At 47.8% G+C, this 11,246-nt stretch overlaps 1 protein-coding gene across 1 annotated transcript; it reads left to right on the forward strand.

The window, feature by feature from the left end:
* Positions 1-1,830: 1,830 nt before the first annotated feature.
* Positions 1,831-2,800, forward strand: LOC101087209 (olfactory receptor 7C1-like). The gene has a single exon (XM_003981997.2). It carries the CDS (start codon positions 1,850-1,852, stop codon positions 2,798-2,800), a length of 951 nt encoding a protein of 316 aa, XP_003982046.2. The 5' UTR covers positions 1,831-1,849.
* Positions 2,801-11,246: the final 8,446 nt, after the last annotated feature.

Raw genomic sequence — 11,246 nt, forward strand, 5'->3', positions numbered from 1 at the left:
GTGTGATCGATTTACTTTTCCCCAAGACATGAACCTGTCTTTGCTTTTTCTTCTTTGGTTATTTGGTTTGAAACTTCAGAGCAGTGCTGCATACTGGCAGTGACAGGCACACTTGTCTTCTGTATGATCTTCATGGGGATTCCTCAAATACTTTCCAGTCAGGGTTGATATTAGCTGATGGTCAAGGAAACCATTTTACCACAGTTCAGAATATTCTATTTACAGTTTCCTCAGAACTGTTTTCAAGCAGTATCTCTAGCATTTAAAAAGATGATCCTGGGCCACTTGGGTGGCTCAGTCGTTTGAGTGTCTGACTCTTGATTTTGGCTGAGGTCATGATGTCATGGTTTTTGAGTTCCAGCCCCACCCCCGCATCAGGATCTGCACTGACAGTGTGGAACCTGCTTGGGATTCTCTCTCTCTCCCTCTCTCTCTCTCTCTCTCTCTGCCTTTCTCTCTCTCTCAAAATAAGTACAAAAAAATATTTTTTAAAAGATAATCTTAAAATAATTTTTAAAATATGATACTACTAGGGGCACTTGTGGCTCAGTCGGTTGAGTGTCTGACTTCAGTTCATGTCATGATCTCATGGTTCATTGGTTTGAGCCCCGCATCGGGCTCTGTGCTGACAGCTTGGAACCCAGAGCCTGCTTCAGATTCTGTGTCTCCCTCTCTCTCTGTCCCTCCCACACTTGTGCTTGGTGTCTCTCTCTCTCAGAAATAACTAAACATTTAAAAAAAAAAGGATGATTATATTTGGATGATTTTTTCCTACTCATTTGCTCTATGACAATCAATAAATCACCAGTATGAAATGCTGACTGCGTTCCAAGGTTGAATGCTATCTGGTCATGGCATTTGGTTTGCTTGATAAATTGCTGAATATATTTTATTGCTATTGTCTTTGAGAGTTTTCCTAATATACTAATTGAAGAGATTAATCTGTGCTTTTTGTTGTCTTACTGCTATTGTAGAGGGCTGTTGGTTTTTGTATCATGATTAAAATAGTCTCAGAAGACTCACTGGGATGTTTATTTTCACATGCTTCCAAATAATTTTTATTTATGGCAAGTAGGTCTTGTGAGATTTCAAAATTAGTAATTTGGCATCCTTTCTGGGAGGTGAAGTTGGCTGATGACTCAGTTTCTTCTTTGACGATTGGCCCGTCATACATTTTAAATGGTCAAGTGGAAAAATATCAGGACATTACCATAGCTTATGTAAATTACGCAAACAGATCCTAGCCTCTTTTTTTTTAATGTTTATTTATTTTTGAGAGAGAGAAAGCACACCTGAGTGAGCAGGGGAAGGACAGATGGGGAGAGAGAATCCCAAGCAGGCTCTGTGCCACCAGCACAGAGCCCAACTAGGGGCTTGAACTCACGAACCACGAGATCATGACCTGAGCCGAAATCGAGAGTTGAACACTTAACCGACTGAGCCACTCAGGCACGCCTGGACCGTAGCCTTTTCAATCTGTATTAGAATAATAATAACAATTATGCTTTTATTCTAAAGACATTTGAAAGTAAAGTATGAATTAATGCAAAGAAATCTGAGAGGGCTAAGGCAGGGTAACCAGGTGTCAGTACAGCTGAACAACTTGAGGTCAGCTTTGAGTGCAAAGTTAGTTTTCGCGGGTAGGTTACCCAGCTGGTGGTGGCAATGCAGGGGAATTTGGCGGCCTTTGGAAGGCCCAAACTGACAAGCAAAAAAGAAGAGACCCCTGAGTAAATAATTCTGTCCTCAATATCGGATTCAAGGTAAAGGTGTTTACGTTTCTGAGATGCCTGTTGGTTACCGACTTAGTCTTGAAGGCTTCTTGTGTTCTTAGCAGACACTCCTTTAGATGGAGCCAAGAAACCACTCAAGGCTTCCAGTGTTTCTCCTCTTGGGACTTTCTGAGAAGCCAGAGATTCAGTCTGTTCTCTTTGGGCTGTTCCTGTCTTTGTACCTGGTCACTGTCTTTGGCAACCTGCTCATCATCCTGGCCATCATCTCACACTCCCACCTCCACACGCCCATGTACTTCTTCCTGGCCAACCTGTCCTTCTCGGACATCTGCTTCACCTCCACCACCGTCCCGAAGATGCTGCTGAACATCCAGACGCAGAGCAAAGTGATTACCTACGCAGGCTGCATCACGCAGATGTATTTCTTCACGGTTTTTGGACTTTTGGACAATTTACTCCTGACTGCAATGGCCTATGACCGCTTTGTGGCCGTCTGTCACCCCCTGCACTACACGGTCATCATGAACCCTCGGCTTTGTGCCCAGTTACTCGCCCTGACCTGGCTCATCAGCACTTTGGGGGCCCTTCCTGAGAGTTTAACCACGCTGCGGCTCTCTTTCTGCGCAGTAATTGAAATCCCGCACTATTTCTGTGAACTCCCTGAGGTCCTACAGCTCGCCTGCTCTGACACCTTCATCAATAATGTTGTATTATATATTGTGACAGGCATGATGGGCTTTGTTCCTCTCACTGGGATCCTTTTCTCTTATTCCCGAATTGTCTCTTCTGTGCTGAGGATCTCAACAGCGGGGGGAAAGTATAAAGCTTTCTCCACCTGCGGGTCTCACCTCTCAGTGGTGTCCTTGTTCTATGGCACATGCCTGGGGGTCTACCTCAGTTCCACCTGGACACGTGCCTCCCAGACAGGGGCGTTCGCCTCAGTCCTGTACACCGTGGTCACTCCCATGATGAACCCCTTCATCTACAGCCTGAGGAACAGGGACATGAAGAGGGCCCTGAGAAAGCTTCTCTGTAGCATGTCGTCCCCCCAGGGGCAACAACAATGACCCTGTGCCGGGACAAGTGTGATCAAGGGCAATGGAACAGAGCGCTTAATAGTGAGGACTCTAGAATTTCCCTGACTGGGTTTAAAGGCTGGTACCACCCTTCAACAGATGGTGAGCTCGAGAAAAATGCTCAAGCTCCCTGTGCCTCAATTTCTCCACGGACCTATAACAGTGCATGCCTCATAAGGGTGACAGAAGGGTTAAATAGAATAATTTCTATTATTCAGCACAGGGAATGCTAGAGGCAAGTCCTAAGCAAACGTCAGCTCATTTTTTTATGATGCTTCCGCTTTCTGTTCCCGTACCATTAAGCTGGTTTCTCTTCCTGTGCACTGTCCTCCATTATGGCTAAGTCATAAATCTCAGCGTCCCCAGGAAGAAAGAGACTTTGATGTAGGGCAGAATTTCTCAACTGTGGCATTATTGATATTTGGGGCTGGATCATTCCTTGCTGTGGGACTGTCCCGTGTATTGTAAGATGTTTAGCGGTATCTCAGGCCTCTAAACACTAGGTGCCAGGAACATTGCCAGCCAAGTTGCAACAACTAAAAACGTCTCCAAATGCCCCACAGACGCCAAATCACCCCCACTTGAGAACCACAGGGGAGTGTCTTGCAAAGAGGAAGAGAACCTACGAAAAATCCCAAGGGCGTGTGCTGAAGGATGAAAAGGAATAAATGGGGGATTATATCTCTCACCTCTTGTTTGGGAATCTTGGGAATTAAGGTCACATTGTTTGGTCCTGAATAAACTGGGATGGCTCTAGCAGAGGTGGAAGGTCTATGCAGTGTGATCAACCTAAGAGGGACACCGGGTTTCAATCGCAGCTTCCTTGGCTCCTATGGGACTCCATGGGTCCCACAGAAGGGTCACGAGGTTCTCAAGGGCCCAAAGAGAAACAAAGAAGACTGAGCTCAACATCTTCAGGTTGGAAGCTAGCCCCTGGGATGAGAGATCAGATAATTCCACCCAGTGTCTGCTGTGGACAGCCATGGGATAGATGGACGACTCATGATGATTAAAGTTCAGCAGGACTGAAAGCGGCTAAGTAAGTTGGGGCTGGGTCAGCAGGAGAGGACCACAGAGGTGGTCCACACGAAGAGAGCAAAGCAAAGGTTTATTCACCCTGACGCGGGCAGAGGCTACCACGAGATGCCCCGTGAAGGCTGCCATGGCCAACGGTAGTCAACTCAGGTGGCAGGTTCAGTGACTTTCATTTTGTTACTATCATTATAATTATTGTGTGGCAGTGAACTGACATCCGGAGGGATCATACATTTTTTTACTGTGGTCAAATAAACACAGTATAAAATTTATTATTTTGACTCATTTAAAGTGTATAATCAAGGGCATTAAATACACTTACGGTATTGTGCTACCATCGCCCACTGTGTAGTTTCAGGACACTTTCATCACCCCAAGGGAGACCCTTCAGCAGCCACTCCCCATTTCCTTCCCCCTCCAGTCCTCGGAAACCACCAATCTGCTTTCTGTCTCTATGATTTGCCTGTTCTGGATATTTTATGTAAGTGGAATCATCCAGTATATGACTTTTGTGTCTGGATTCTTTCACTCAGCATAATGTTGTCAGGTTCATCCACGTTGTAGTGTGAGTCAGTGCTTTGTCTTCTTCATGGCTGATGAACAGGTAAACTAAATGTGCTGTGTTCATACGATGGGACCAGACTTTCATATACCAGAGAAAACTCTTTTCTATTCCCTCAAAGCAGGGGATGACCTTGACAATGATCTGCTTGTTTTTATTCCCTTTAACCAATCACTCCTCAAAGACTTTTTTGTGGACTGCCCCCCTGTGGTCCAAGCAGTTCTGATCTCAGTCTCTTTTCCGTTTTGACATCCATCATTCTCATAATTATGTTTGCAGCAAGAGGCTCATGGGAGCTAACTTCAGGACGGTCTCTAGGGACCCCAGATATTCACACACACACACACACACACACACACACACCTCCCCATGGGCCCTCTTCCCACACTGACTAGGGCTATGAAACCCATAGGATATGACAGAAATGTAAGCCTTCCAAGGCTTACAAATGACACTGAGGCTTCGCCCTTCACTCTCCCCCTCATTGCCGTTCTCTGAGGGAAGCTGGTGGCTACGTTGTGAGGACACTCAATCCGCCCATGTGTGGAAAAGCGCACACGGTCAGGGACCGAGGCCTCCTGCAAACAGCCGGAAGCAAACCCTCCAGCCCACGCCGGGCTTTCTGATGTTGGCACACCAACCAACATTCGAGCCACGAGGCCATGACAGACCTCAGACCAGAACTTCAGTGAAACCATTCCCGGCCACCTGACACAAGAACCGATGTTGACCAATGAACATTGATTGGCGTTTTGAGCCCCTTACTTTGGGGGATCGTTCCATGCATCAAGAGAAAGGGAACCTCCACAATCTCAGATAATCACACGGGATTCTCAAAAACCTTTCTCTCCCTTGATTAACACATCACCTTCTTCCCAATTAGCTCCAGAACGTGTAGATGTTCGGTACCCAGGATGGAAGTACCACCTGGGGAGTCTGCTCAGATGCTGTGGCTGAGAAGAGGGATGGGGCCAACTCTGTCGTGTCCGCCCTCACCCCCTCTGGCTCACTCCCTACCCCCCTGTCACGCCTGCAACGGTGCACACCTTCATGTCAGCCAAGTCCTCTTGTGGTGTCTTGTCCATCAGCAGGCGTAGAGCTGATCCTCCCAAAAATGGAGGACACACCCCAAAATAATTATAAATAAACGCACTGACTTTACGTAGCCCGGATGGAAAGAACTTTGCTCTCAAGTGGGAGAACTCCTGCATAATTCCCCCAATATGCAACAGAGCAAAGCAATCCCTGGCTAGAATACTGTCTTCTTCCATAGAGTATTAGAGAAAGGCCTGGATTGAGTCTCCAAAATGAAAAAGTAAACATCTGTAAATTCATCGCAGGATGTGTTTTGTAACATTGTCGTAAATCGTTCCTCAGATTCTGACTAAACATTTATCCATAAGGAATAACTTCCCCTTCCCCCTCCAGATGCTCCCCACTCTCCCACTCTATTTCACTAATTGCAGTAGCATCATATTTGTGCCTCAGTTACCTTGCATCTGCAACGGTTGTTCTTAAATTGCAATACTCAAGACTGAAATCCATATTTCAGACGTGAGACGGTAAGAGTATACTCTAAGTTGCCCAGGGGGGCTCCTGGCCGGCTCAGTCGGTGGGGCATGCAACTCTTGATCTCGAGGTTGTGAGTTCAAGCCCCACCTTGGGTGAAGAGATTACTTAAAAATAAAATAGGGGCGCCTGGGTGGCTCAGTCAGTTAAGCGTCCAACCTCGGCTCAGGTCATGATTTCGAAGTTCGTGGGTTTGAGCCCTGCATCAGGTTCTGTGCTGACAGCTCAGAGCCTGGAGCCTCCTTCCGATTCTGTGTCTCCCTCTCTCTCTGCCCCTCCCCCACTCATGCTCTGTCTCTCTCTGTCTCTCAAAAATAAATAAATATTTTTAAAAAGATTTAAAAAATAATAAAATATTTAACCCTTCATCTTCCTTGTTCCTTCCTGGAATATGGTTGTGATTGTTGGAGCTCCAGTCGCCATCTGTGACATGAAGTGACTTTAAGTTTAGGAAGCCCAAGTTTGAACAGCAGGTATGTTCTAGAGCCAAGCACTGGACTTTTGATTCTAAAACCTATACTCTTCACCCATTACAATGCTTTCCTCAATACACACACACACACACACACACACACACACACAGCTGAGACAGAAAACAAGGGAGGCTTTGGTGTTTCCTAGAGCTTCTCCTGTTAAGAAGGCCCTTTTGAGTGCAGAGAAAGTTCTTGCCGTGTGAGCTCAGCCCCAAGCACAGGGAGCAGATAGTCCAGATGATAGCAATGCTTATTTTACTGATGGTTCCAAAACCAAATTCGCAATTCTTCTCTGTGATTGCAACCAGATAAAATTAGATAGTGCCAGCAACATGTAAATAGAAGAAAACAAACGGGGAGAAGTGAGCAGATTGAGCCATGAGCCACCGGCAGAAATCAGCGGAGGAAACTTGCTTTGTTGGCCTTTCTTTCATTTGGCCGACAGCGTGGCAAAGTGAAATCCCCAGTGCTCTGCTTCTGCTGTGTGTGGTCCCCCGTGGGCCTCAGGCACAGATAAGGTCCCTCAGAGAGCAGCCCCCAAGGTGGACTGCAAGGCTAGCCTCGTAGCGGGTACCAGGTCCGTGGCCAAAGTCAGCAAAGGGGTGCGTTTTCTCTTCTATCACCTCTTCCCCGTCTTGCTATCATCTCAGAGCCCCATGTTGCCTCCTCTTTGCAAACACGCTCGAAGTCCAATGGAAGCGGACGTGAAACACCGACAAACCAAAGAAAAGATTAAATGTAAAAGATTCGGTGCCTTGTCTCTGGAGTGGCCAGACTTCTGGGGCGTGCAAAAGAGGCACGGCTGTGATTTTCTTTCCATTGCACTGCCCGGCATGCCACCTAGAAGGCAGCAACATGGAAAACCACCAGACGGGCGGCAGGGATCGTGGTGAGATCCAGGAAAAGTGAGACGGTGTCGCACGCACGGGCTCCCCTTCCCCATCTCTGCCCAGGAGATGTCTGTTACAGGGGGCAAGTCTCCTCAAGCAATCAAGCCCACGTCTCCGATCTGCGAGTTTCTGAGCAGGACAGAGAGTCTGGCTCAGGGAAGCCTTTGGGCCCTGACGCTACGGAAGGATCTAGAGCACCTGCCATCCAGCGGTATCTGCCCTGATCCTGCCTGCCTGCCTTCTGTCCTTTATTATTACCATTGAGTTTTTCATTTTGAGATCTAAAATAAAATAATATAAAAACCTTTTGGGGCGCCTGGGTGGCACAGTCGGTTAAGCATCCGACTTCAGCCAGGTCACGATCTCGCTGTCCGTGAGTTCGAGCCCCGTGTCAGGCTCTGGGCTGACGGCTCAGAGCCTGGAGCCTGTTTCCGATTCTGTGTCTCCCTCTCTCTCTGCCCCTCGCCCGTTCATGCTCTGTCTCTCTCTGTCCCAAAAATAAATAAACGTTGAAAAAAAAATTAAAAAAAAAAAAACTTTTTAAAAATTTGTCTGGGACAAATTCTTGGGTAACATAACCTGTGGTTGCCGGTGTTTTTAGCAGAAACCCCACATTCCTAGTACTGCGGAGGTCAGGAAGGCTTTTACTATCTCCCGCATGAGCTAAGGCCAAGCGGGGGTCTTGAGAACAGAGGGTTCAGTGCGCCCCAGACCTGGAGAAGTTGGGTTTGAGAGCACTCCTGTCAAATGGAAAGCCAGAGGTAAGAGCACCGGGTTGGGCCGCAGGGAACCCAAGTGGGAAACGCAGACCGTGGGAGGAATTTGTGAGGAAACCTGCCCAGATGGCTGGAGGGGGGTACACAGCTTGATGCAGCGCAAATGTGGGTGTGCTGCCCGGAGGGGATGCGGTGCTGGGCGGGGATGCGCCGACCTCACCACGCTTGCTGCAGAGCCTTGAGGAAATCCAGCACCCCCGAGGGTGAGGGGAAACCCGGGCGACCAGAGGAAACCTCCAGGTGTTGAGGCAGGAGGGCCCTGCAGGGGAATGGGGTGGCCCTGAGCTGAGGGGAGGCCTGGAAAAGAAACAAAGTTAGAGGTGTGTGGCCGAGCCAGCCAGAGGCCTGGGGACACCACGTGCGGCTGATACCAGAGGAAAAGCAAAGGAAAGTCAAGGGGAAAGATGCGCCCCTCCACCCAGAGGAAGACGCAGTCCTTGCACTTGAACCAGGGGGAAACGCGAGGGCGCCCAGAGGGAGGGGAGCACACTCCACCTCCACGGATGACTCTGCATTGCAGGGAAAGCCTAAAGGGAAAAGTCTGGCTACCAAGGGGAGGGCTTAGGCTGAAAATTGGTGCACGGGGCCTGGACCAGGGGAAGGCGCCCAGGACCCAAGGAGACACCCCTTACATTTTGTTCCTCATGAGTACATTCCTTTCCTAATCCTGGTCCTGCCCCCCATGGGGCCATCCCTGAGCTAAAAGAAAACCCTGGGGGGGAAAGAGAGGAGAAATGGGTTTGCATCCGACCTTCCGGAAACCTAAGGCATCAGAGGGGAAACACAAGCTGAACCGCTGGTAAATTGCAGACAGCACCGGAGAAAATAGTGCTCACCTAGGCTGCCCGGGAATCCAAAGAGGAACCCAAAGAGGAACCCAATCCCGTGCATGTAGGCATGGCAGAATTCACTCCTGATTCAGACCCACATATTGCGCAGTCACGGGCACACCTGGGCACACCTGGGCACCTTCAAGTTCAAAGCCATGGCTGAAATTACCACATGCAGTTCTCTTACTCATGACTCTCTGGCTTCCCACCAACCCAGGAATGGAGAATGGCTCATCTTACCGGTTAAGTAGAAGGGACCAGGCTTACACAGCCTCGCCCCTCCTTTCTCCTCCCACACCCCGGTCAAGGCTGCCACAGTTTCATCCAGGAAGCCTGCATTCCTTACATTAGGCTTCAGTCTAGTGTAAGGAGGTGGTCCAGAAGGGCTACTCCCAGGTATCTTAGTACGGGAATTGCTTGTCAGGCTATTGGAGCCATCAGCACAAGAACCAAGGAAAGGCTCATGGCTGGGTCTCCGCTCGGCTTTCTCCTAGAACTAAGGTTTGAAGGTCTGTACATTGACTTTAATGGGGTACATTAGCATAGGATGGAACTCTGTTGGAAAGAGGGGTCAGGATAGTGGATGGGTCTGACAGTTAGATCAACCATGGTCTGGGGAGATTGTGCAGAGCCTGAATAATGTAGACATCACTGACCTTCTAGTAGGCGAACCCCACTAGCATAAAATAAGCCACATTCAATTTTTCTTTAATTTTACAATGGTATCAGCTCCTTCTATGGAAATCTATTAAAAAGGGTGAGCAAACCACGACCCATACACCAGATCCAACCCACGGCCTTTTTTGTAAAGATGTTTTACTGGAACATAGTGTAGTGGGATGAATGGTGACCTCCAAAAATGATATCCAACTTCCAGTATATCCATCGATATCCAACCGATATTTGCACCAAAGATGTCTCAAGAATTCTTTGTTGGCCCTCAGCTCCGAACCCCAACAATTGTCCACATCAGCTTTAAAGGGATGAATGTGTTTACTCCAAATGAAAAAACTAAATAAGTGGACTTGGACAATTTTTGCAAAGGAAACTCTACCTGTGCAGCCCAACAATAAGCAATTTTTTTGCACTCCACTAAACACGATGATCTATTTCCACCCTTCTTCCATGTAACTATGGGATACTTGTTGGGAGTTGGGTATGGTCCAGATCCCTGTTCACAGTCCCAAATCAAAGTGCTTGAGACTCACAGAGTCTTGAAAAATATGCCTGTTTATGCCTTTGGTAGACAAAGAAATTCCATGTCAGATGTTGAGGAAATGTTCATAAAGAAGACAGTGAAGGTCAGTCCAGTGGAGAAAAGAACACCACAACTTAGGGGCTCCTGGGTGGCTCAGTCGGTTAGCATCCAACTTCCGCTCAGGTCTTGATCTCGCGGTTCATGGGTTCGAGCCCCACATCGGGTTCGGTGCTGACAGCTCAGAGCCTGGAATGGGCTTCGGATTCTGTGTCTCCCTCTCTCTCTCTGCCCCTCCCTCACTTGTGTTCTCTCTCTCTCTCTCTCTCTCTCAAAAATAAACATTAAAGGGGCGCCTGGGTGGCGCAGTCGGTTGAGCGTCCGACTTCAGCTAGGTCACGATCTCGCGGTCCGTGAGTTTGAGCCCCGCGTCGGGCTCTGGGCTGTTGGCTCAGAGCCTGGAGCCTGTTTCCGATTCTGTGTCTCCCTCTCTCTCTGCCCCTCCCCCGTTCATGCTCTGTCTCTCTCTGTCCCAAAAATAAATAAATATTGAAAAAAAAATAAACATTAAAAAATAAAAAATAGGGGCGCCTGGGAGGCGCAGTCGGTTAAGCGTCCGACTTCAGCCAGGTCACGATCTCGCGGTCTGTGAGTTCGAGCCCCGAGTCCGGCTCTGGGCTGATGGCTCAGAGCCTGGAGCCTGTTTCCGATTCTGTGTCTCCCTCTCTCTCTGCCCCTCCCCCGTTCATGCTCTGTCTCTCTCTGTCTCAAAAATAAATAAACGTTGAAAAAAAAAATAATAAATAAATAAATAAATAAATAAAATAAAAAATAAAAAATAAAATAAAATAAAATAAAATAAAATAAAATAAACAGAACACCACAACTTAGAGCCCATGGGATGTCATACACATAGCTGACATCCAAGATGCTCCCAAGAGGACAAGCCTAGAAGAAAAGTTCTTTTCCACTTTGACTCCCTCACCCATGGGAAACAAGTTGCCCAGAGAATAGAGTAATAATAGAACAATTAACTTAATGAGAATTGTCAGAATTCAACCTCTGAGGACCTAGAAGTAGTAAATATGCCCTTTCCTCCCCTCACTA

The sequence above is a fragment of the Felis catus genome, chromosome A2, assembly GCF_018350175.1.
Source record: "Felis catus isolate Fca126 chromosome A2, F.catus_Fca126_mat1.0, whole genome shotgun sequence".
Lineage (NCBI taxonomy): Eukaryota > Metazoa > Chordata > Mammalia > Carnivora > Felidae > Felis > Felis catus.

Excerpts from the sequence above, each read along its gene's own strand:
- LOC101087209 (XM_003981997.2), top strand. The coding sequence starts at position 1,850 with ATGGAGCCAAGAAACCACTCAAGGCTTCCAGTGTTTCTCCTCTTGGGA.